General features: G+C 41.4%; 1 protein-coding gene across 5 annotated transcripts in view; it reads right to left on the bottom strand.

The window, feature by feature from the left end:
• Positions 1–27,828, bottom strand: part of phf21aa (PHD finger protein 21Aa) — a 310,619-nt gene that overhangs the window by 4,742 nt on the left and 278,049 nt on the right. For 2 of the 5 annotated variants that reach the window (XM_078220409.1, XM_078220407.1), the window contains exons 12-16: positions 25,052–25,206; positions 18,404–18,511; positions 17,321–17,476; positions 16,304–16,379; positions 15,664–15,767 (exon numbers count right to left, since the gene is read on the bottom strand). In XM_078220409.1, the coding sequence (XP_078076535.1) occupies positions 15,664–15,767; positions 16,304–16,379; positions 17,321–17,476; positions 18,404–18,511; positions 25,052–25,206 (599 nt within the window). The remainder of the gene's footprint in view (positions 1–15,663; positions 15,768–16,303; positions 16,380–17,320; positions 17,477–18,403; positions 18,512–25,051; positions 25,207–27,828) is intronic. The other 3 variants (XM_078220411.1, XM_078220410.1, XM_078220412.1) reach the window with 3 other exon arrangements.

The following is a 27,828-nucleotide window of genomic DNA, read 5'->3' as shown; positions in this document are numbered from 1 at the left end:
ACTTAAGGAGTCCGTATCCTTCCATTCATGTGTTTGTCTAGATGCCCCTTAAATACCGCTATCATACCTGCTCTCACCACCTCCCCGGTCAGCGCGTTCCAGACATTCACCACCCTCTGTGTAAAAAAGTTTGCCTCACACATCTCCTCTAAACTTTTCCCCATGCACCTTAAACCGACATCCCCTAGTACTTGACTTTTTGACCCGAGGAAAGAGCATCTGACTACCCACTCCGTCCATGCTACTCATAATCTTGTAAACCTCTATCAGGTCATCCCTCAACCTCCGTCGTTCCAGTAAGAACAGACCGAGTTTATCCAACCTCTCCTCATAGTTAGTACCCTCCAGACCAGGCGCCATCCTGGTAAACAACTTCTGTACCCTCTCCAAAGCATCCACATCCTTTTGATAGTGTGCAACCAGAATTGTACACAATGTTCCAAGTGAAGCCTAACTAAGGTTTGTACAGCTGCAGCATGACCTAAAATTTTTATACTCAATGCCCCGACCGACGAAGGCAAGCATGCCATATGCCTTCTTGACTACTCTATCGACATGTCAACATTGCTAAGGGTTCTACCATTTACTGTATAATTCCTACATGCATTGGACCTTCCAAAATGCATTACCTCACATTTGTCCGGATTAAACTCCATCTGCCATTTCTCTGTCCAAGTCTCCAACCGGTCTATATCTTGCCGTATCCTCTGACAATCCTCTTCACTATCCGCAACTCCACCAATTTTTGTGCCGTCTGCAAACTTACTAATCAGACCAGCTACATTTTCCTCCAAATCACATATATACTATGAACAACAAAGGTTCCAGAACTGATCCCTGTGGAACACCGCTAGTCACAGCCTTCCATTCAGAAGAGCATTCCTCTACTGCTACCCTCTGTCTTCTATGGCCAAGCCAGTTCTGTATCCATTTAGCCAGCTCTCCTCTGATCCCGTGTGACTTCACCTTTCATAGGTACATGAGGTACCTTGTCAAAGGCTTTAGTGAAGTCCACTGCCTTTGCCTTTCGTCACTTCCTCGAAAAACTTGATTAAGTTAAACATAGAAACATAGAGGATAGGAGCAGGAGGAGGCCATTTGGCCCTTCGAGCCTGCTCCGCCATTCATTACGATCATGACTGATCATCCAACTCAATAGCCTAATCCTGTTTCTCCCCCCATAACCTTTGACCCATTCGCCCCAAGTGCTATATCCTCCGGCCGCCTCTTGAATACATTCAATGTTTTGGCATCAACTACTTCCTGTGGTAATGAATTCCACAGGCTCACCACTCTTTGGGTGAAGAAATGTCTCCTCATCTCTGTCCTAAATGGTCCACCCTGAATCCTCAGACTGTGACCCCTGGTTTTGGACTCCCCCACCATCGGGAATGTCTTCCCTGCATATACCCTGTCTAGTCCTCTTAGAATTTTATAAGTCTCTATGAAATCCCATCCACCCCCCCACCTCCCCATTTGTCTGAACTCCAGCGAAAACAATTCTAACCTAGTCAATCTCTCCTCGTATATCAGTCCCACCATCCCCAGAATAGGCCTGGTAAACCTTTGTTGCACTCCCTCGAGAGCAGGAACATCCTTTATCAGAAAAGGAGACCAAAACTGCGCACAATACTCTAGGTGCGCCCTCACCAAGGTCCTGTATAATTGCAACACATCCCTGCTCCTGTACTTGAAATCTCTCGCAATGAAGGCCAACATGCCTTCTTTACCGCCTGCTGCACCTGCATGCTTATCTTCAGCGACTGGTGTACAAAGACATCCAGGTCCCGCTGCACATTCCACTTTTCAAATTTACAGCCATTGAAGTAGTAATCTCCCTTCTTGTTTTTGCTTCCAAAGTGAATAGCCTCACATTTATTAGTAAGTTAATGAGACACGACCTCCCTTCACAAAATCATGCTGCCTATCACTAATAAGTCCATTTATTTCCAAATGTGAGTAAATCTTCTCCCCAAAAATCTTTTCCAATAAGTTCCCTACCACTGACATAAGGATTATCCCTGCTGCCCTTCTTAAACACTGGAACAACATTGGCTATTCACCAGTCCTCTGGAACTTCACCTGTAGCCAGTGAGGATACAAAGATTTCTGTCAAGGCCCCAGCAATTTCCGCCCTTGCCTCCCTCAGTATTCTGGGGTAGATCCCATCAGGCCCTGGGGACATATCTACTTTAATGCTTTTTAGGACGACCAACACCATCTCCTTTTTGATATCGATTTGATCCAGAATATCTACACATCCAAAGATGTGCGGGTTAGGTTGATTGGCCATGCTAAAATTGCCCCTTCGTGTCCTGAGATGCATAGGTTAGAGGGATTAGCGGGTAAATGTGTAGGGATATGGGGGTAGGGCCTGGGTGGGATTGTGGTTGGTGCAGACTCGATGGGCCAGATGGCCTCTTTCTGCACTGTAGGGTTTCTATGATTTCTATGATCCTACCCTAGGCTCTTCATCCACCAAGTCTTCGCCTTTGGTGAATACTGAGGCAAAGTATTCATTTAGTATCTCACCTATTTTCTCTGGTTCCATGCATAGATTCCCTCCACTATTCTTGAGTGAATCAACCCTTTCCCTGGCTACCCTCTTGCTCTTTACATACATATAAAATACCGTAGGATTTTCTTTAATCCTGTTTGCCAAGGACTTTTCATTACCCCTTTTAGCCCTCCTAACTCCTTCCTTAAGTTCCTTCCTACTTTCTTTATATTCTTCAAGGGCTTCATCTGTCCTAAGCCTTTTAGATCTTACGAATGCTTCCTTTTTCTTTTTGACAAGGCTCATAATATCCCTCGTTATCCAGGGTTCCGATACTTTCCACACTTGTCCTTCATCCTCACAGGCACATGCCGGTCCTGAATTCCAATCAATTGACATTTGAAAGGCTCCATATGTCGGATGTTGATCTACCCTCAAACAGCCTCCCCAGTCTACGCTTCCAGATCCTGCCTAATGTTGTTGTAGTTAGCCTTCTTCCAGTTTAGCACCTTCACCGGAGAACCACTTTTGTCCTTCTTCACAAGGACCTTAAAATTTACGGAATTATGATCACTGTTCCCGAAATGCTCCCCTACTGAAACTTCAATCTCCTGGCCAGGCTAATTCCCCAACACCAGGTCTAATATAGCTCCTTCCCAAGTTGGGCTATTTACATACTGTTTCATGAAACCCTCCTGGACGCTCCTTGCAAATTCTGCTCATCCAAGCACCTAGCAGTAAGTGAGTCTCAATCAATATAGGGAAAGTTAAAACCCTGTTGTTTTTGCATCTTTCCAAAATCTGTCTGCACATCTGCTCCTCTATCTCCCACTGGCTGTTGGGAGGCCTGTAATAAACCGTCAACATTGTGACTGCACCCTTCCTATTCCTAAGCTCTAGCCATATTGACTCACTGCCCGAACCCCCCAAGGTGTCCTCCCTCAGTACAGCTGTGATATTCTCTACCAGTAATGCAACACCCCACCCCTTTTACTTCCCCCTCTATCCTGCCTGAAGAATCTAAATCCTGGAATGTTTAGCTGCCAGTCCTGTCCCTCTTTCAACCAAGTCTCTGTAATAGTAACAACATCATAGTTCCAAGTACTAATCCAAGCTCTAAGTTCATCTGTCTTATCTGTTATATTATTCACATTGAAACAAATGCACTTCAGACCACCAGTCCCATTGTGTTCAACAACTACTCCCTGTTTCCGCACCCCCCCCCCATACTAGTTTAAACACTCCAGACTGACTCCAGCAAATCTACCTGCCAGGATATTGGTGCCCCTCCAGTTTAGGTGTAACCCGTTCTTCTTGTACCGGTCCCACCTGTCCCAGGAGAGATCCCAATGATCAAGATATCCAAACCCCTCCCTCCTACAGCAGCTCTTTAGCCACGTGTTTAGTTGCGCCATCTTCCTATTCCTACCCTCACTGGCATGTGACACAGGAAGTAATCCTGAGATTACAACCTTAGAGGTCCTCTTTTTTAACTTATTACCTAACTCCCTGAACTCTCCTTGCAGGACCTTGTCACTCTTCCTGCCTATGTCGTTTGTACCAATGTGTACCATGACATCTGGCTGTTCGCCCTCCCCTTTCAGAATGTCCCATGCCCGTTCAGAGACATCCTTGGCCCTGGCACTGGGTAGGCAACATACCATCCTGGAGTCTCTTTCCCAGCCACAGAAACATCTGTCTGCACCCGACTATCCCCTGTAACTATTGCTCTTCTGCACCTTGACTCTCCCTGCTGAACAACAGAGCCAGTCGTGGTGCCACTGCCCTGGCTGCTGCTGTTTTCCCCTCTTTCCAACTCTTTGTAGTTTCTTGCGGTCTTGGTTAGAGCAGGAGCCATACCAAGTAGTGATGCATCCGCAAAGGATGCTTTCTGTGGTGCAGCTATAAGATTGGTGAGATTCATAGCAGACATGCCGAATTTCCTTAGCCTCCTGAGAAAGTAGAGGCGTTGGTGGGCTTTCTTAACTATAACGTCAGCGTGGAGGGCACAGAACAGGTTGTTGGTGATCTGGACACCTATAAACTTGAAGCTCTTGACCATTTCCATTTCATCCCCGCTTACTGAAGTCGAAGTTATAACTGGGAACTCAAACTCATTCAAACAGAAATTCAAATTTCTGAGGTCCACTGAGACTGTAAAAATCTGAGCTAAAGGTAAATCTCCACAACCCTAAAATACACACTGAAATAAGAGCCAATAAAATATTGCATTCAGATTGTTTAACTTAAGTCCATATATGAACATAATACTTTTCCCACCAAAAGTCTATGATTTCCATTAGGACTGCTGTCAAAAGAATTGTGACCGTACTATGCACATTTCTTCATATCCTGGTCATATAAGCTCTACAAAGTCTAAGTATAAGGATTACTTGGCTAATGGTTAAAACAATTCTTATGTGGTACTAAAATCTGCTTGAAGATGATGGAATTTACAGAGACAATGAACTGGACATGTGCACTGCATGAGCCACTCTATTTGGCAAAGAACTTAAAATAAGAGATTCAATTACATATTATCTATTTACACTGTCAAAAATTGAAAGGCACAATTGATCTTTCAGCTGCGAGGGACTGCTGCAATGTCAGAGGTGTTGTCTTTCAGATGAGGAGTTAAATTGAGGCCAGTCCTCTCAGATAAAATAAATCATAGAAAAATCATGGAATGGTTACCACACAGGAGGCAGCCATTTGGACTGTCAAAGAACAAAGAACAATACAGCACAGGAACAGGCCCCTCGGCCCTCCAAGCCCGCGCCGTTCCCCGGTCCAGGATTGAATCCTGAATCCAGGATCCCCGCCCAATTTTCCAGCCTATCTACATACTAACAGGGCCTGATGGAATCTATCCAAGGCTGCTCAGGGAGACGAGAGGTGAAATCGTTGGGCCTCTGACGCAAATCTTTGTCTCGTCACTGGACACAGGTGAGGTCCCAGAGGATTGGAGGATAGCCAATGTGGTCCCGTTATTTAAGAAGGGTAGGAAGGATAACCCGGGTAATTATAGGCCGGTGAGCTTGACGTCCGTGGTGGGGAAGTTGTTGGAGAAGATTCTTAGAGATAGGATGTATGCGCATTTAGAAAGGAATAAACTCATTAAAGATAGTCAGCATGGTTTTGTGAGAGGGAGGTCATGCCTCACTAACCTGGTGGTGTTTTTTGAAGAAGTGACCAAAATGGTTGACGAAGGAAGGGCCGTGGATGTTGTCTATATGGACTTTAGTAAAGCGTTTGACAAAGTCCCTCATGGTAGGCTAGTGAAAAAGGTTGGATCTCATGGGATAAAGGGGGAGGTGGCTAGATGGGTGGAGAACTGGCTTGGTCATAGAAGACAGAGGGTGGTAGTGGAAGGGTCTTTTTCCGGCTGGAGGCCTGTGACTAGTGGTGTACCGCAGGGCTCTGTATTGGGACCTCTGCTGTTTGTGATTTATATAAATGATCTGGAAGAAGGAGTAACTGGGGTGATCAGTAAGTTTGCGGACGACACAAAACTGGCAGGACTTGCAGATAGTGAGGAACATTGTCAGAGGCTACAGAAGGATATAGATAGGCTGGAAATTTGGGCAAGGAAATGGCAGATGGAGTTCAATCCTGATAAATGCGAAGTGATGCATTTTGGTGGGAACAAAGCATCGTAGCTGTGAGGGACAGCTCGGTGGATAGGATATTGGTATGTAGATAGGCTGGAAAATTGGGCAGGGATCCTGGATTCAGGATTCAATCCTGGACCGGGGAGCGGCGCGGGCTTGGAGGGCCGAAGGGCCTGTTCCTGTGCTGTATTGTTCTTTGTTCTTTGTAATATCCTATCCACCGAGCTGTCCCTCACAGCTACGATGCTTTGTTCATCACAACCTATTAACTCACCCCCACCCCCCCATTCCAGACCATGTGATCTCCAGGGAGAGGCGAAAACCCAGAGTGAAAAACCCCAGGGCCAATATGGGGAAAAAAAATCTGGGAAATTCCTCTCCGACCCCGAGGCGATCGAAACGAGTCCAGGAGATCACACTGGCCCTGATCGGAAAATGCTTCCCAACCCTATTCATTTCCACTTCCACGAACACCATATGAATTCCCTGCCCCCGAGACAGGTTCCCAACTATCCGCAGTCTCGCTCTGTACTGGCACCAGCAAGATGATCATAGAATGAAGCCTTGAAACGAGAAACAAAGAACAATTAGCCCGCGCTGCTCCCTGGTCCAAACTAGACCACTCTTTTGTATCCCTCCATTCCCACTCCGTTCATATAGCTGTCTAGATAAGTCTTAAACGTTCCCAGTGTGTCCGCCTCCACCACCTTGCCCGGCAACACATTCCAGGCCCCCACGACCCTCTGTGTAAAATATGTCCTTCTGATATCTGTGTTAAACCTCCCCCCCTTCACCTTGAACCTATGACCCCTCGTGAACGTCACCACCGACCCGGGGAAAAGCTTCCCACCGTTCACCCTATCTATGCCTTTCATAATTTTATACACCTCTATTAAGTCTCCCCTCATCCTCCGTCTTTCCAAGGAGAACAACCCCAGTTTCCCCAATCTCTCCTCATAACCAAGCCCCTCCATACCAGGCAACATCCTGGTAAACCTCCTCTGTACTCTCTCCAAAGCCTCCACGTCCTTCTGGTAGTGTGGCGACCAGAACTGGACGCAGTATTCCAAATGCGGCCGAACCAACGTTCTATACATCTGCAACATCAGACCCCAACTTTTATACTCTATGCCCCGTCCTATAAAGGCAAGCATGCCATATGCCTTCTTCACCACCTTCTCCACCTGTGACGTCACCTTCTCCACCTGTGACATCACCTTCAAAGATCTGTGGACTTGCACACCCAGATCCCTCTGCGTCTCTACACCCTTTATGGTTCTTCCATTTATCGTGTAGCTCCTCCCTACATTATTCCCACCAAAATGCATCACTTCGCATTTATCAGGATTGAACTCCATCTGCCATTTCCTTGCTCAAATTTCCAGCCTATCTATATCCTTCTGTAGCCTCTGACAATGTTCCTCACTATCTGCAAGTCCTGCCAGTTTTGTGTCGTCCGCAAACTTACTGATCACCCCAGTTACTCCTTCTTCCAGATCATTTATATAAATCACAAACAGCAGAGGTCCCAATACAGAGCCCTGCGGTACACCACTAGTCACAGGCCTCCAGCCGGTGACTGTCCATGCGCTGCAAGGGTAGCTCAGCTGTTCCATTCCCCTGCCTTTTCCTGTAGTCCTGCAAATTTTCTCTCATGTAATAATCCAATTCCCATTTGAAAGTCATGATTGAATTGGCTTCCGCCACATCTCAAGCATTGGATTCCAGATACGAATCACTTGCTGTGTAAACATTGTTTTTTCCCATGTTGTCTTTTGCCATTCATGGAAATCGTTGCCTTCTGGGTTCTTGACTCTTCCGATAATGGGGGCAGTTTCTCTCTATTTACTCCATTGAGATTCCTCATGATTTTGAGCAACTATATCCAATCTCCTGACTAATTTTTGGGAAGGAGGAATTGTCATACAAGGAAACATTAAATAGACTGGGGCCTTTATTCTCATGTGTTTATAAGAATGAAAGATGATCTCACTAAAACATACAAAATTATTTCAGGGCTCAACAGGGTTAATGCAGGAAGGATGCTTTCCTTGGGTGGGTGTCTAAAACCAAGGAACTCAGTCTCAGAATAAGGGCAGGACATTTGAGACGGAGATGAGGAGGAATTTCTTCAGAGTGGTGAATCTTTGGAATTCTCTGCCCCAAAGGGCTGTGGAGGTGCAGTCATTGAGTGTGTTCAAGACTGTGATGGATTTCTACACATTAAACACATCTAAGGATACGAAATAGTGCAGGAAAAGGTATTACAAAGTAGATCAGCCATGACCTTATTGAATGGTGGAGTGGGCCCAAAGAGCTGAATGGACTACTCCTGGTCCTATTTCTTATGTCTTCCCTTAAATTCGAATCAAACAGCTGTGACAATACAGTGCCTTTAAGAAATGTATTTTACTTGGTTTTTTTTTGCAGGTTTTTCAAGCAGTTCCTTTGCAAGATTTTATTGTTGCTGTAATGTCGGTAGCCGGTGTCCTCCAATTGTGACTGAAGCGATATAATGGACCTCATGTTTATTTGTTCTGGGGGTTTTGTGATCCTTTTGGAATTGCTAGGTGTTGCGTGATTGACAGGTCAGGTGCTGCCTGGAGACAGCCCCACCCCGCACAGTGAAGTAGTGAAGTCCAAGATTTTGGTTTACACAGAAACATAGAAGATAGAAGCAGGGAGTGGCCATTTGGCCCTTCGAGCCTGCTCCGCCATTCATTACGATCATGGCTAATCATCCAACTCAATAGCCTAATCCTGCTTTTTACCATAACCTTTGATCTCATTTGCCTCAAGTGCTATATCCAGCTGCTTCTTGAATGCATTCAATGTTTTGGCATCAACTACTTCCTGTAGTAATAAATTCCACAGGCTCACCACTCTTTGGGTGAAGAAATGTCTCCTCACTTCCGTCCTAAATGGTCTACTCTGAATCCTCAGACTGTGACCCCTGGTTCTGGACTCCCACCATCAGGAATCTCCCCCCTGCATCTAACCTGTCTAGACCTGTTAGAATTTTATAAGTCTCTATGAGATCCCCTCTCATTCGTCTGAACTCCAGCGAAAACAATCCCAACCTAGTCAATCTCTCCTCACACATCAGCCTGGTAAACCTTTGCTGCACTCCCTCGAGAGCAAGAACATTCTTCCTCAGAAAAAGAGATCAAAACTGCACACCATACTCTTGGTGTGGCCTCACCAAGGCCCTGCATAGTTGCAACAACACGTCCTTGCTCCTGTACTCGAAACCTCTCGCAATGAAGGCCAACATGCCATTTGCCTTCTTTCCTGCCTGCTGCACCTGCTTGCTCGCCTTCATACTGCATCTGCCATTGATTAGCCCACTCACCAACCTGTCTAGATCATTCTGAAAGATCTCTACATCCTCGTCACAGTTCACCCTCCCACCCAACTTGGTATCATCTGCAAACTTTGAGATGTCACATTTTGTTCCTTCATTCAAATCATTAATATATATTGTGAATAGCTGGGGTCCCAGCACCAATTCCTGTGGCACCCCACTAGTTACTGCCTGCCAATTTGAAAAGCACCCATTTATTCCTACTCTTTGTTTCCTCTCTGCCAACCAGTTTTCTATCCATCTCAATACACTTCCCCCAATCCCATGCGCTTTAATCTTACATGATAATCTCTTGTGCGGGAGTTTGTCAAACGCTTTCTGAAAGTCCAAATATACCACATCAACTGGTTCCCCCTTGTCAACTCTACTAGTTACATCTTCAAAGAATTCCAACAGATTTGTCAGGTATGATTTCCCCTTCATAAATCCATGCTGACTCTCTGATCCTGCCACTGCTTGTAAATGCTCTGTTTAAAGTCCTTGATAATGGATTTGAGAATTTTCCCCACTACTGATGTTAAGCTTATTGGCCTTTAATCTCTGTTTTCTCTCTACCTCCCTTCTTCAATATTGGAGTGACATTAGCTACCCTCCAATCTGCAGGGATTGTTCCAGAGTCTATAGAATCCTGGAAGATGACCACCAAAGCAGCCACTATTTCTAGAGCCACTTCCTTAAATACTCTGGGATGTAGATTATCAGGCCCTGGGGATTTATCCGCCTTCAATCCCATCAGCTTTCCCAGTACCATTTCTCTACTAATATTGATCTCCCTCAGTTCTTCCCTCTCACTAAATCTTGCATTCTCCAACATTTCTGGCATCTGATTTGTGTCCTCTTGTGAAGACAGAGCCAAAGTATGTATTCAGTTGCTTGGCCATTTCTTTGTCCCCTATTATACATTCCCCTGTTTCTGTCTGTAGTGGACCTACATTTGTCTTCACCAACCTCTGCCTCTTCGTGTATCTATAGAAACACTTAGTGTCAGTCTTTATGTTCCCTGCAAGCTTATTTATGAACACAGCTTCATTTTTTTCTCAGATGCTGTTTGGATGCGAAACAGAAAATAGGGCTCTTGTTTTCCCCTCTCTCAAGTTGAAAATTCTGCTGAGAGTTGTTAGCTAGAAGAGGGTGGAGACAGACAGTGCTCCTCTCTCTGTCTCTATATAGAGATGTGCTTGAAAATTGCAGAACTGGGAAGCCTGAAAGTTTTAATCCAACATTCAAAGCACGTGTTAAAAGCTGCAAAATCCAGCATCACGTGAGCATACTTGCTTTTTCTGTGTCAAGTCTAGAAAGAGGAGATGTTTGTGGGATGTTGTTTGACTTGAAACATCATTGCTAGCTGTTAGGGTTTATATTTTATCATGGCTGTTTCTTGCTATTGGTAAAAATGCTAATTTTTCTTATTATATGTTAACTGTGTTCTTAAATAAACTTTGTTTGATAAAAGCTTCTTAGTGGGTCACTTGAATCATTCCTGGAGTGAAACACCTTATGCTCACCTGTGCCAAATTCAAAGTTAAAAATTTAGGGTCTAGGCTGTTTTCATAAAACATCTTGGAGTTTCTGGCCTGAGTCATAACACAACCCCAGCTTTTCTAATTTATCCACATAACAGGAGTCCTTCATCTCTGGATCATTCTTGTAAATCTTTGCCCTCATGGTTTCACATTCTTCTCAAAGTGTGGTGCAAGCCATGCACATGTCAGCTCCTTTAAGCTACCGCACACAGTCAAGCAAGAACATTTAAAGCGTTCACGCGCTTAATCAGCCAAGCGCTACAAAAAAAGTGATTATGCTGTTCAGGACACCCAAATACGCAGATTCAATCACTAAACCAACAATGATTAAAGTTAAATGGTGAAATAATCCATTACTTTCTTCGAGTGTGAAGTATTAAGTGCACTAAAAAATAGGATGGACCCCAATTATTATATCTTGGACCGTCTCAACTCAAATTAAGTTCAGCTCCATCCCTATTTAAAGATGCAACTGCCCTTTCAAAAATTGTTTTTAGTCAGGTGAATACATTTTTTGATTTGATTTATTGTCACATGTATTAGTATACAGTGAAAAGTACCGTTTCTTGCACGCTATACAAAGCATACCATTCATAGAGAAGGGAACGAGAGATTGCAGAATGTGTTATAGTCATAGCGAGGGTGTAGAGAAAGATCAACTTAATGCAAGACATTTAAAAGTCTGATGGCAGCAGGCAAGAAGCTGTTCTTGAGTCGATTGGTACGTGACCTTAGACTTATGTATCTTTTTCCCGACGGAAGAAGCGGCGGCACGGTAGCACAGTGGTTAGCACTGCTGCTTCACAGCTCCAGGGTTCGATTCCCGGCTCGGGTCACTGTCTGTGTGGAGTTTGCACATTCTCCTCGTGTCTGCGTGGGTTTCCTCCGGGTGCTCCGGTTTCCTCCCACAGTCCAAAGATGTGCGGGTTAGGTTGATTGGCCAGGTTAAAAATTGCCCCTTAGAGTCCTGAGATGCGTAGGTTAGAGGGATTAGTGGGTAAATATGTGGGGGTGGGGCCTGGGTGGGATTGTGGTCGGTGCAGACTCGATGGGCCGAATGGCCTCCTTCTGCACTGTAGGGTTTCTATGGTTTCTATGGAAGGGAGAATGTCCAGGGTACATGGACATGAAAGAAGCAATGTAACTAGTGAAGACAGGTTTCCAGAGATTGCATGAGTTTCCTAATTAAGAATGCATGGGAAAGAAATCTTCAATTAATCCCAGTTACATTTTATGTACAATTAATTCAATGTTTTTTTTAGGGAAAAATAACTTTCTGAAAACTTTGTACATCGACTTGGAGAAAACAGGAAGTAGTGGCTGAGCGTATGCAGTCATGCACATTCCTTATTCAAAGGCACAATATGCTTCATTATAAAACATTTAATATACCGCTACTCAGAATTTCAGTGAATCCCACTTACATTTAGATTTGTTCTGATGAAAATCAGACATAAGCAATCATGAAACTAAATTTTAGAAAATATCATGACAGCTTTTCTGAATCTAATGCTTGGTATTCGGAATGATTTTAGCTGGTTCAGCACAATTTGCATCTCGTCAGATACTGAAACAGTATATCCATTTACAACAAGACCTGGATAATATTCAGGCTTGGGTTGATAAGTGGCAACTAACATTTGCACCAAGTGCCAGGCAATGACCATCTCCAACAGAAGAAAATCTAACCATCTCTTCCTTGACATTCAATGACATCACCATCACTGAATGTCCAACTATCATAATTCTGGCAGTTACCATGACTAGAAATTGAACTAGACAAGCTATATAAATACTGTGGCCACAAGAGCAGGACAGAGGCTAGGAATTCTGTGGTGTTTAGCTCACCTCCTGACTCCCCAAAACTTGTCCACCATCTACAAGGCACAAATCAGGAGTATGATGGGACACTCTCCACTTGTCTGGATGACTGCAGCTCAAACAACGAGAAGCTTGACACCATCAAAGGACAATCAAGCTGCTTGATTGACATCCCATCCACCAACAACACAGTGGCAGCAGTGTATACCATCTACAAGATGCACTGCAGTAACTCATCAGGGCTCCTTCGACTGCACCTTCCAAACTTGAGGCATCTACTTTTTAAAAGCGCAAGGACAATAGATGCATAGGAACACCATCACCTGAAAGCTCCCCTCCAAGCCACACACTATCCTGACTTGGAACTATATCATTCCTTCATTGTTGCTGGGTCGAAATCCTGAAACTCCCTTCCTAACAGCATTGTGGGTGTTCCTACACACATGGGCTTCAGGAGTTCAAGAATACAGATAACCACCACCTTTGAGGACAACTGGGGATGGGAAATAAATTGGTTTTGTTGCTGGCCTAGTCAGCCGCATCTACATCCCATGAACCAATCAATAAAAAATGGCTGAGAGGAGACAAAAATTATAATTTCGCCCTAATTCAATCTGGCCATTCAGATTCTCAATAAGATCAGGGAAACAAACCATATTCACTAGAATCTTGTCTAAATTGATAAGCTGGAACAAAAATATGTATTTGAATTTGGGAATCCTCGTTAGCTTGAACGTATACTAAAAGATCTATTTTAGTATTTTTAGGATCGATTTCCTCAGATTAGAATTCAGGCTTCAATAAGTGAAAAATGATGAAATTAACAGAAATCCCCAAATCGCAACTGAGTATTATTTTTTTCTGTACCAATATTAAAAATCTAGTTTATTTAATCAATATTCCTGAAGGGTTTGACACTACATTATCAAACTTTCAAAACTGGCAATTCTGTGACAATTGGAGTTTTAACACCATTTGTAGGTTATTTCACTATCCTGACTAAATGTTGTTGATTGAGATAAATGTTGATCACGATTATAAGCATTCCATAGAACTTTACACATGAATGAGAGACCAGTTGGAGTCACCTAAAAGATGGCACTTGACAATGCAACACTCTCTTGGTACTGCACTGAGAAGCCAACCTAGATTTTGTGATCAAGCTGGAACATGGACCTCTGACAGCACCAAGATGCTATCATTGAGCCAAACCATTACTTTGACTTAACCTCAACTTTCGTTATGCCATGTTGTCCCAGTTAGTGGGCTAACTATGTGACCCTGTTGAAAGTGCAATTTAATTTACAGGAACGAAAAATCATTGCACACTAACATTTTTTAAAAATGAAACACGTAGCAACATTATTCATAGAAACACGTATTAGATTAACATCCGTGGTGTCGGGTGGATGAGGCTGTCTGCCTTCAGTTTGGGGTTTGAAGTCTATTACACTTTTGTCATTCCTCACTTTTTTCTGTGGACTTTGATCACCCTTAACACTCTCCCTGGTTACCGCACAGCAAGAAAGGGACTTCCACAAGTGTGTAAACAAACTGAAAACTTTTAAATATTAGAACCCAATCCATCAATGAAAATTCACCCAACTAACTGGCCAGCATTTCACATCCCTGTTGTGAAATCTAAAAGTGCATTCTTTCAGTTAAGTACACATGATCAATATAAAAACAAGGAGCAGAGTAGGCCATTCAGCCCCTCGAGCCTGCACAGCCATTTAATAAAATCATGACTGATTTGATAGTAACCTTAAACCTGCATCCTGCCGACCCCCAATAACCTAAGACCATAAGACATAGGAGCAGAATTAGGACATTCAGCCCATTGAGTCTGCTCCGCCATTCAATCATGGCTGATATTTTTCTCATCCCCATTCTCCTGCCTTTTCCCCATAACTCCTGATCCCCTTATTAGTCAAGAACCTATCTCTGTCTTAAAGACACTCAACAACTTGACCTCCGCAGCCTTCTACGGCAAAGAGTTCCACAGATTTACCACTATCACCCCTTTGCTTACCAGGAATCTATCCACCTCTGTCTTAAAAATATTCAAAGTCTCTGCTGCCACCACCTTTTCAGGAAGAGTTTCAAAGACTCACAATGCTCAGTGAAAATTTTCACATCATCTGTTTTAAATGGGCGACCTTTTGTCTAAATCCCTCAGAATCTTTTGTTTCAATTAAGTAAGCCTCAGCAGGAATGCAGAAATATAGTCACTTTAAAAAGTGGTTGAAACTACATTTGCATATTCCTTGCCATCAGATAAGGATAAGTATACCCCAGAATGGTCCTGTGAGAAAAGGGACACATTTTTGAAGCAGCTGATTTGTTATCTAACTAACTAAACAGATTTGTAACTACTGCTCTCAAGAACCGTTAGCTCATCTTAAAACATTCTGGTTTCAATTTTGTTCAACCAAAAGCAAGAGAAAGTCACAGTCCCTTCCTTCATCATAGTAGTAGCTGGTTAGCCCTATCATCCAGCTGATCCAAATAGTTGGTACCTATAACCTTCAATTCTAGCTGCAATATGCTGACAAAATGACTTGTGGGTTGAAATACTGCAGCTTAAAATGCTTGCAATTGATATAAATGAAGATGTTTTGCCACCTCTACCAAACAAAAGATAAATACTCCATTAAATAAAAGTTCTCACCAGTTCTTTTTCAACATCCAGTTTCTAAATATTAAAAACAAACTTGCTCTAAAAGCTGTTGTTATCTTTCAAGAAAATGCTCTCTCTTGTGCTTCTTTTTACCTCTAATTTATGACTATGATTTTAACTTTACATGTCAGAGGAATATTCTCTTGCCTCGAGCTTGTGTTACTCACCGATATGAAATTACTCAGCTGTTTGACTTTCTGTTCCAACTGTTCTCGCTCCTGCTTTAGTTCAGCACTCCACTTCAACAATTTCTGCTTTTCCTCTTCTTTTGCTGAAGAATAAAGAAAGTAAAATTTGAGAACCTTCAAAAAAGCAATAGTTAAAAAATTTACAACTGTAACTAATATTAAAGATTGTCCAGCACTTCTATTCAAATTACCAAAGAGAAGGGAAAAGGAGAGATAAATGACATGAATTGAATCCTGCTGAGATTTTACCAACACATTAACTTTAAATGAAATGTGAACAACCCTGGCCAGGAATCATGAATGGTTTTATTTTTTCGCTAAAATCTATACATGTTTTGTTGAAATGTGATTTGAGTTACACTTCTGGCCAACTCGACTTTCCAAACGGGTGAACACATTGTATTTGACTGTTTTAATAAAGCAACGTGAGCCACTATGATGAGATAATGATTCAGTTTTCAAGCAGTACCCTTAACAGGACCATCTGCTCCAACAATGAATATCTATGCAATGTCTCCCAAGGGTGAAAGGATCAATCTAATTTATAGCTGTTCTGATATGTAATCAACAATGAGCCAATATTTCTTGAAGGCAAACTCAGAGTATGGCAAGCTCTTACCAGCTTTGTAGGCAATGTAAGAATGGACAATAGCTAGTGTCCCAGGCCACGGGATAGCTTCTTCCTTTTTCAGAATCTAAAAACAGAACGTTTTTAACCATGATGGATAACATGTCATTTGCTTAAACTCTTTTCAGCAGATGTTAAGACTGTAAACAAAAACAATTTGCAACTGACGTGAGAGACAAGAAAAGACTTGCCTTTACGTAAAGGCTGATCAATCCGTAAAGTACTGAAACAAACATTTTCTTTGTAATTTTCTTTCTCTTAGTATTAATGCCTAATAGAATATTGTTTGCATTTCAATGGAAGAAAATTAGATTTATTTAATCATTGTGTATCAACAGCACTGCCCAAATTGTGCCTGGGAATGCACATGACAAATGGATGACCATGGTAGAGAATAAACCAGTTAGTCGCTTTGTGCTTGGAGGTGGTCTCAGATATTCTCAGTAGAGGTGTAGCAGATTGAGATGCCAACAACATGCCTTAATCACAGCCACAAAAAAAAAACTATTTTCTATACAGGTGCAATATTTCCTTTACTTCACACCACCTATCCATAGGTGCATCTTCAGAAGGTTAGTGCCCAAGAGTTCTAAATAACAGCTGGTTCAGGTGAGTACTAGATTTGAACCTGTCCAAACTAAATTTCACTCTGGATCTTTAACAGCGACCTGACAGCATTTTCCGTGTTCTAAACATAAATGTACTGTCTGAAGTATTTAAGTTAAGCTGCAACATTTTAAGTCAGGAATAATAAACTGATCATTGTAATCCCCAATAACCAGAGAACAGCCAAAATGGTAGTTTGGCTGGTTCATTACTGATTTTATTAACTTATTGTCCTGAATTATATCTATGTGTATACCCTGGAGTGTTTGAGACACTGTATGGCATAATGAAAGAAAAATTAAAAAAAGCAAATCCCACCAAAAAAGTTACCAAAACAAAACCCTACAACTACTAGAGTTATATTAGACTAAATTAAGTCTAAGGCACTGTCTAAGCCCACACCTGCTCCTGACATTTGGGACAAATCCACATTCCTTTGGGAATGGCTTTTAATGGCGGGTCCAGGCACTCCAGGTGATACACACGAGAACAAGTGTCACACATCAGCAGCTGTCCACTACGTCGACACACAGAGCAGAAATCCTCATGGATGTCACCCTATCAAAAAACAAAGTTACACAATCATTTACATGGCTTAAGTTATAATTTGGGTTTTAATTTTTGCTATAGTTCTAATTTTAGTGGCTCCCAATATGGCAGACACAAGCCTATGTAAGCACACGTCCTAGGCACTATGACATCTATAACACAGGGTTCTGACGAGATCCAAATTTGGATCCTTTCAGAGCTGAATTTTCCACTCAAGCTTTCCTTAATCCAACCTTAGCTATGGCCTAGGATGGAAGTAAAAGCAAGTCTCGGTTGGGAACAGCCTAACTGCACCACTCAAATGCAGCACTAGGTAGATCAACCAAGGAGTGGCACTGACTGAATCTATGGAGATGCCAAAGGGCTGGACCGCAAATGAGACAGGTGGAACTCAAAATTGTGGAATTTGAAAGGTTCTTTCTTAATCTTTCTCCTTTCAGAATTATTACAGATTTAGCTGCAACTTTATGCAAATTGCTTGCTAACGGCGCAAGTTAAATCCAGACCTAATTAAGTTTTTATTAATTACATCAATGGATACTATATTGGCTCCTAATAAAATATCTTGTACAACACAATGTTCATTGCTGTATCTTAAAAAACTGAAGAAGAACTAAATAATAATTAAATGAATGAATGAGTAAATAAATACAGATAGCAATTGTGATTAGGTTGCACTGTGGACAGGCAGTTGAAACAGATTACATTTCCCTCCAAATAAATCAATTGGTTTTCCCATCCATCTTTTGCTTTATATGCCACTCTAAATAGATCTTTAGATCTATTGCAGGCCTGTGTCAACTTTGCCAAACAGTACTTTCCAGTCCAAGCTGCCTTTACTTTTGAATCCTAATCACCTTTGAAATAAAAATCTCTCTTCAAGTTCAGTGCTTAAAGAGAGCCTGACACATTTTAAACAAATATAAATGCACTCACAGACAAAGTTGTATTTTTTGTGATGTTTTCAATGTCGTTTGTCTCATCTTGTATCTTGTTGACAGGGCCCCTTTGTAAAGTAGCCCTTGTGGCTAAATAGGGCAAACCCTAGTTAAAGATGTTTTAAAATAAAAAAAATTAAAATAAAGCTGTAATTGTCCATTCGTGGTTTGCATGTCAACCCATCTAGATTCTTCTATGAATTGTTACTGGATTTAATTGTGGTGTTGTTCCAACTGCCTTTTGTGTGCAACAAATATTACGAATTCTTACACACACAAAGCATGAATTAACATACATGTTCTGTTGTGCTTTGGGAAGAATCATTCAGTTCTCAATGAGCAGGCATTAAGTTCAAGGGCAGATTAAAGACTGCAACTAAATATTACTCGAAGTTAAAACGGAAAGTTTGTTCCCAAAGAACAAACAGAATACCTCTTCTGACACTCAGCAACTTGCAAATATATAGTACTTGTAAATAAATAAAAAATTCCAATAGAGATTTCATCAGCATTGGTTTAAAAAGAACTGTGACGAGGAGAGAGGAGATTCGTAGTTAAGATTTAAGTTGTTGTAAATGAAAAAAAAACTTTAAAATGTTCCCCCATAAATTCAACATTAATATTACTGTTTTTGTTACTTCCAGAACAAACGTTTTGCAAGAAATGTACTCTTACCGGAAACCATATTGAATTTGATATTTATTAATCCCTCAAAGAATTTTCCAACAACTAAAATTTTATTTTTCATTGTAGTTCTGGACATTAAAATTTTTTGATACAACATCAGAATCAAGATAATCACAGAATTAGAAATAATTTCTCACTGGCAGGAGCTCTTGTTTACAAGATCTGCATCTATTAAAATTTAATATTGAACTTCAGAGGAAACATTGAATGAGAAAGTCAAGGTCAAGAGAAGTTCGTTCCTCTTATAGGTTAACTCTCCCATTTTAGCATACAATTAAATTGTAAGCAACCCCAGTGTTTTATCTCAATCAGCCTGCAGATTATTCCAAATATTTACAAAGTATTCAAAACATATTGTTAGAGATAGAGTAATAATGGAGTGCAATAGTGATAATTTATTATGGGTGAATGACAGAAAAGAGCACATGTGAATGAGGAGTTCTCTCATGAATCAAATCATTACAATCATCAGTAACTGTATTTTCTCAAACGATTTTAAAACACATCTTTAAATAACCGCATAACATCATGATTAGAAAAGTAAATATTCTACAAGTTTGCCATCACAATCAAATACACTACACTGGCAATGTGCTGGAGGCTTAAGCCCATGTTTTACACAGCAAACTCATTCTCAGTGGTTGATCGATTTTCCAGGTATGGTATGGCCAACTGATTCATTAGACATACCCAACAGAACATGGGAACACAAACATGACTGATCTATGACCTAACTCCATATTCATATCTTTGCTCCATATCCCTTAATTACTTTGGATTTTAAAAATTATCAATCCCAGATTTAAAATTAACATTTGATCTAGCATCAATCGCTGTGTGCAGAACATGACAGTATTAAAAATAGTAAGAGTAGACCATTTCACCCCTTGAGCCTGTTCTTATTCAACAAGAGTCAGATCGTGGCCTCAGCTCCACTTACCTGCCTGCTTCCAAAGCCCTCAACTCCCTTGTGAATCAAAAGTCTGTCTAATTGGGTCAAAGTAACTCAATGACCCTGCCTGTACTGCTCACAGAGAAAGAGAATTCCAAACACTAATGACGCTGTGAGAGAAGAAGTTCCAGATCTCCATCTTAAATAGTACTGTTTATTTTGAAACTGTGCCCCCTAGTTCTAGATTAACACACAAGAAACACCCTCTTTGCAGCAACCCTCAGGATCTTATGTTTCAATAAGATCACCTCTCATTCTTCTAAACTTCTATTAATATAGGCCCAGACTTTCCTCAGAAGACAACTATCATCTCAGGAATCTAGTGAACCTTCTCTGAACTGCCTTTAATTCAAGTATAGCCCGCTTACAAAGGGAGACTGAATCTCTGCAGACCCTAGGAGTGGTCTCAACAGCTCTCTTGTATAGTTGTAGCAAGATTTCTCTATTCCATCCCCTTGCAAGTAAGGCCAACATTTTATTTGTTTTGCTCTTCCTGCAAGCTAATTTTTTGAGATTCATAATCTCTCATTTAAATAATATTGTTTTTCTATTCTTCCTACCAACATAGATAACCTCATTTACCCAATTATAATCCAGCTGCCAAACATTTGCCTATTCACTTAACCTATCTATACTCCTTTGCAGACCTTTTGGATTGGATTTTCGTCTTGGGTTCATGAAATGCAAGTCAGGCCCTTGTAGTTTCCCAAATGTGAACCTGCCTCCGAGCTCAATTTGTGCCATAATTTTGTATCTCGGGAGCCAGAGCAGGTTCCAGATATCGTTTCAGAGATGTGATTGGGTGCTGGTGTGGGCTTAAGCTCAGGAAGATTCTTGGGTGGAGGCCTCTGTCCAATAAAAGAGTAGTTATATATGGGGAGGTGATGGCCTAGTGGTATTATCATTAGATCATTAATTTAGAAACCCTGGGGACCCAAGTTCACATCATGCCACAGCAGACGGTGGAATTTGAATTCAATAAATCTGGAATTAAGAATCTACTGATGACCACGAAGCCATTGGCGATTGTCAGAAAAATCCATCTGGTTCACTAATGTGCTTTAGGGACGAAAATCTGCCATCTTTACCTAGTCTGGCCTACATGTCGCTTCAGAGCCACAGCAATGTGGTTGACTCAACTGCCCTCGGGCAACTAGGGATGGGAAATAAAAGCCAGTGACGCACATGTCCCATGAATGAATTTTTGGTTTTGTGACGGGGAGGTACAGTCTCACTAACTTGATCGAGTTTTTCACGGAAGTGACGAAGATGATTGATGAGGGTAGGGTAGTGGATGTTGTCTACATGGACTTCAGTAAGGCCTTTGACATGGCAGACTGGTACAGAAGGTGTAGTCACATGGGATCAGAGGTGAGTTGGCAAGAAGGATACAGAAATGGCTCAGTCACAGAAGACAGAGGGGAGCAGTTGAAGGGTGCGTTTCTGGAGGGCTGTGACTATATATTTTAAAAAATGATTTGGAGAAAAATGTTACTGGTTTGATTAGCAAGTTTGTTGTCAACACAAAGGTGAGTGGAATTGCGGATAGCGATGAAGACCGTCGGAGGATACAGCAGGATATAGATTGGTTGGAGACTTGAGCGGAGAGATGGCAGATGGAATTTAATCCAGACAAATGTGAGGTAATGCATTTTGGAAGATCTAATACAGACGGGAAATGTACAGTAAATGGCAGAACCCTTAAGAGTATTGATAGGCAGAGGGATCTGGATGTACAGGTACACAGGTCACTGAAAGTGGCAACACAGGTGAAGAAGGTAGTCAAGAAGGCATATGGCATGCTTGCATTCATTGGCCGGGGCCTTCAGTTTAAAAATTGGCAAGTCATGTTGCAGCTTCATAGAACCTTAGTTGGGCCGCACTTGGAATATAGTGTTCAGTTCTGGTCGCCACACCAGAAGGATGTGGAGGCTTTGGAGAGGGTACGGAAAAGATTTACCAGGACGTTCCCTGGTATGGAGAGCATTAGTTATGAAGAGAGGTTGGAGAAACTTGGTTTGTTCTCACTGGAATGACGGAGGTTGGGAGGCGACCTGATAAAAGTCTACAAGATTATGAGGGGCATGGACAGAATGGATAGTCAGAAGCTTTTTCCCAGGGTGGAAGAGTCAATTGCCAGGGGGCATAGGTTTAAGGTGCGAGGGGCAAGGTTTAAAGGAGATGTATGGAGGAGGAGCGCGCGCGGGTGGGACGATGGGGGGAGCCCAAGGGGGGGAGCGCAACGGGGCGAACGCGATTGAGTGTAGACGGGATCGACTTTGGGGATATCATATTGGCCACTAATGGTGATGGGTGACACCAAGCTGCAAATGTGTTCGTGCGATTCAGACCTGTGACACAAGGAGGTAGCAAATGTGTTTCAGGTGCACCATCACTGTCTTCAGCAGCAGACACCAGCCCAGAGACACACACTTAACTTTAGTGCATTATGTGCAAGAAGAGGTGTCAGGCGCAGAGTTGTTTGCGCATAGTTCCCCCCCCGGAGGGAGGGCAGTGACAGAAGGCTCCCCACAGAATTGGGAGCCAAAGCCCCAGAAATCTCCCTTTGGGACTGAGTATTTGGATAGGCAGAGACAGGTACGTGGCCATCTGGTTGAGTTACCTGAGACATCGAGAGTTCTTATACTACGAATGAAGGAGTATGTGGTGGATATGAGCTTTGCTATCTCTCGGGTTAGGGGGCACACGATCAACAGCCAAGATTGTCGTCAACTGACTGTAAGCTCTATGTGACAACATGTGCAGCGCATGGAAGAGGTGCAAGATCTCTTGTGCAGTGTCAATAGCTCCATAGCAGTAGAGGGAGAGGACTTAAAAGCTCTGAGCAAGACCATCCCATGGGTGGCAGCTTGGTGGCTAGGGGGTGATTGCAGCTGTGCCCCAGCATCATATTCTGTCAGCCATCTGGACAGCACACCAAACACTGAGTAATCAAAACAGGTAGGTGAAAGACCCATTCATTTTGAGGGAATTTTCCTGTCCTCTGATTTCTCAGCCAAATGCACCATCTGTTAGCCAGGTCCAAGCAAAAGCAGATGCTGTCCCACCATCAACATCCTGGTGGTCACCATTGACCAGAAACTTAACTAGACCAACCATATAAATACTGTGGCTACAAAAACAACTCAGAGGCTAGGAATTCTGCATTGAGTAACTCACCTCCTAATTACTCAAAGTCTGTTCACCATATACAAAGCACAAGTCAGGAATACAATAGAATACTGATACAGTACTGAGTGCAGCTCCAGGAAGCTCAACACCTCTATAATGAGGTAGTCTAATTGATTGACACCTCATCCACAACCTTAAACATTCTCTCCCTCCACCATAATTGCCATTCCATCAATGTCACTGGGCCAATATGCTGGAACTCGTTATGCGTGCACCTACATCCTATGGACTGCAGTAATTCAAGAAGGCAACACTCCACCAGCTTCATTCTTGAGAGCAATTAGGGATGGCCAACAAATGCTTGCCTTGCACGCCATAAAAAATATACATTAAAAAAAGGGCTTCAACTTTAGCAGTTTCTTGTGCAGGACTTTATTGAATGCCTTCTGAAAACCTATATAAATAATATGTACGAATATTCCCTGTTCACCACTTTAAGCACCTTTTCAAAAGATTCAATCAAGATTGTCAGACAGACATGACCTTTGCAAAACCATGTTGGTTGATTGTTTAGATATATCTAAGGGCTGACTGATTTATCATGTATGGAAAACAGCTAACTTATTCACAGATAGTTAAAGTTTTCAGTGATAAGGGATAGGGCCAGGGTGGGATTGTTGATGGTGCAGGCTTGAAGGGCCGAATGGCTTTCTTCTGCACTGTAGGGATTCTATGAGAAAAAGCCAGAGAGCAAATTTCAATATGAGTTCCAAATATGGAAATCGTAGACCATTTTTGGGGTAAAATATCTGATTATAAAGCAGTGGAATACTCCATCTTTCTGTTAACGTATTCAAGTAAACCTCCAAAAATATTTAGAAAACAGACAAAAATGTCAATTGCAAATTGTGATAATTGGGCACCTTGTGTTGCACAAGGTACTGATATTATAGAGTTAATGTTGTGGCTCTGCACCTTGTAAACCACCAAAACTAGAATTTAAAAGAGGAATCACAGAAATTAAAAATAAGACTAAACTTGATGAGAAACTGCTGAAGTTTCACAACGATGATTTAATGTGAGCTCTTGATTAAATTACAGCTTTGCAACATACTCTGAAATGTGAAAAGTCGCTCCTACCATGCCTTGTCTGTCAATATAAAAAGCAGTTGATAACAAACACAGGAAACTCCAGCTCAAACTGCCCTATCCTGCTGACTGAAGGTGAAAATGAAGAAGCGTCATTTTCAAGTCACAAGTTAGTTCAGATACTGGAAAAACACTCAAGCTAGTTAATTTGGGGAAGAAGCGAGTGGGTGGGGGGAGATCCAGATGGTTAATAGCACCCAAACACAAGCCATCATTTGTGTGATGCTTGAGAAAATTACTGGTACAACAAATTTGTCATCGACAATTCTGATCTGTGGGGCAAAATATCCACAAATTGAGTTGCAGCATGTCCTGTCATCTTGCAAGTAAGTACACTGAATCATATTTAACAAAGGAATCGTGTAAATTCTAAGGGACAACGAAGGCCTGGGCCTCAGTTAAACTGAGCATGCAGTAATACGAATAAACTGTATAGGAGTGATCTGACTTTCAACACAGAAGTAAAGACTAGTTATAGTGTAGTCTGTGTTGCAGTATATAGATGGAGGCATTGTTTAGCAACTATGCATGTACATAAAGGACGTGGTGAGTGAGAGAGCAAGGTGAAGGTAGGAGGAGGAGGAAAGGCTCATAATGTAGTTAAAATTTCCAAGCTATTCCTTCTTTTGTTAGCCATTACCCGTATACAAGAAAAATAAATAAATCTGTATAATTAATACCTCAGAATGTGTTGACTTATTAACCCTATGAAATTTGGTAACTTACATCTACAGAGCTGGGGCTGGATGCAGGCTGTGCTGGAGCGCCAAAACTGAGCAAATTCTCTGTTTTTTCGAAATCTGGGGAGGCAGGATGACTCGGAGGGGAAGAAGGTGCCATTGCCCCCATGCCCAGCACACTAGTGTACTTAGGAGGGCGACCTACATACAAGAAAAAAAAGAACACCAAATATATATACACATACCTTCAACCACTGATCCTCATTGGCTGCCATTGAGGAAAGGGGAGGAGGAGCATAGACAAGTGTTAATAAACAGTCACAAGTTAAAGGTCAAAACAAGGAACAAGCAATAATACATAAAGGCATGTAATAAAAAGGGAAAAAATAAAGTTAACAAATTTGTCAGCAGTAATATGAACAAACATAACTTGGTGTAAGGTACAGAAAGATCAAAAACTATAAAAGGTAATACTGTTAATTTTATTATATTATGAATATAAAAAATAACGGCTTTTCTGATCAGATTTCCAAAACCATAACTTGAGGGTTAACTATCTAACAAGCAACGAAGATGTAACAAATCAGTATATGGCATAATTGTTTTAGAGATTCTATTTAAGGGCTTCCCAGTTGTTTGGCACACAATGACAGTTCCTCAAATCCCAATTTTATGTTTCAGGAAAAAGCTGCATTTGATTAATTGAAAATAACATTTCATTATAATTATTATAACCGTTTTTATAAAAGCAGCCCCAATTATCTTTTGCAAAATCTTCGAAAATAGTCCTATTCAGGAAACCCATGCATGTATTTATTCAAATGCAGATGTACTTGTTAACATGCAACATAATGCAGAGTGAAGAAACTGTCAATACTCATAGAATCTTAATTAAGGTAGCATGAGTTAAGCATCCATTTTGGAAAGTCATCACTGATAAAGCTATTGCTTCTTCTAAACATCTGAATTTGAAAGAGCAAGTGGGTCAGGTTTTTCAAGGTAGGTGGAGGAAACGGAGAAGAATTAATACATTCACTGCATAATCATCATCAGGAACCAAACCCCCAGCACTTGCGATGATCCAAATCAGTATCCAAATGACAAAATAGCAGCAAAGTTACCCTGGAGACAATTTGGAATCAAAGAGGAATGCATGTCATAAAATAATAAAAATTGCTGCACAAGAAGAATCTATTTGAAAGAACTATCCACTTAGCCCATTCTCCAAAGCTTTAAAAGTTAATTATCCATCTCTTTTAAAAACCATTGAAGATTCTACTTCCGCCACTAATGCTATAGAGTAATCATTCCATGGTCTAACAACCTTATGTAAAAAGAGTTCCAAACCCCTTGCTTCATTCTTCTGATTTTAAATTTATGCTCTCAAAAGCTATTGATATACCAACTAGCGCAAATTTACCTAATCAAAACTCCTAATCATTGGCTATATGGTGCACATGCATCCTACAGGTTTCACCAAGTCTTCTCACTGAGTGGCCTCACTAAATCTCCCAAATTTAATGTGGGGTTACTTCCAACCCTCCTAGAACCCTACTAAGTCCAATGCAAAAGCAGCAATTTATTATCCCAAAATTTTTTAGTGAACAGGATTCTGAATCTAAGTAATTTTCACAATGGAAGAGAGTTGATGCATTTGCTACTTTTCCTTTGTGTTACTCAGCATCTTCATCTTGACTTGAAGCAATGAAATGGAATTACTGTACTGAGGCCTAAACTATTGCTGTACTAACATCTATTTAATCCTTAAAGAGTTTTGATTAAAACAATTACCAATAAGTTTCTACCAGCATGAAGTTCAGGTGCCCAAATCCCACAAGTCTAAAACTGAAGTTTAACAGTGTGCAGTCTGCACTTTCAGACTAATAGAATTCCAGTAGTTCTAAGTTGTTGCAATGAACTTTATGCTGCAAAATAGCAACAAAAAAAAAAGCCCACTGATGATGACTTTTATACCACAATGGTGATAGAGAAGTGCAGTAGACTACTGGGGCTAAAGATCCAAAGTTAGATAAACTTATGGTTAAGAAGTGAAGATGTGTTGTTCTGTTCAGTCAGACCAGGGAACAGGGATATTCAAATGCTACTGATCCTTTATTGTACCAAAAAATAACACTAGTAACATTAATGTTCTACATTATTGCATACAATGCATTACTGTTTGTTTGGTGAGTGGTGTGGGCTTACGTAGGAGGGGAGAGGGTTTAAAGTCAAATGGAAGAGTAGATTCTAAAATGAAGACCTCTGTTTCCACAGACTACCCTTCATGTTTAATGGGTCAATTTAGTAATCCTTAGTTCTGCTTTTATAGATAACACAAATGTCAGACAAAGAGGAAATGGAAATAATGTACTTTGCCTTTTGGCATTCTGTCAACTGAGCATCAACAGACATCACGGCAAGATGCCATGGAGAAACCCATTGCTCATTTCGTAATTGGCTGGTTACAAACTCAGTAATGGGAAGGTGGGGTGGGAGTTGGCAGGGTTGAGTTGGGGGGCAAGAAAAATAGAAGGTAAAACTTTGCAAAACAGTAATTTGGAAAGTACAACACAGAACTATTGTTTGGAGATTTGCAGCAGAAAAGATTAAATATTTAACAACACATGTGACAGTAATTTTAGAAAGAGAAAATGCAAGTACTTAGCCTTAAAGCTATGGTTCCCCACAACTTCTTAAGTGCAATCCCCACCACTTTCTCGGGACAATTCGGGATAGACAACAAATGCTGGCTTAGCCAATGACAGGGACATCCCATGAGCAAATTTTTAATATATACTTTATTTCTATAGAGAGTTATGAGTT

Source organism: Mustelus asterias, chromosome 9, assembly GCF_964213995.1.
Source record: "Mustelus asterias chromosome 9, sMusAst1.hap1.1, whole genome shotgun sequence".
Lineage (NCBI taxonomy): Eukaryota > Metazoa > Chordata > Chondrichthyes > Carcharhiniformes > Triakidae > Mustelus > Mustelus asterias.
This window is presented reverse-complemented; position numbering and strand designations above follow the sequence as displayed.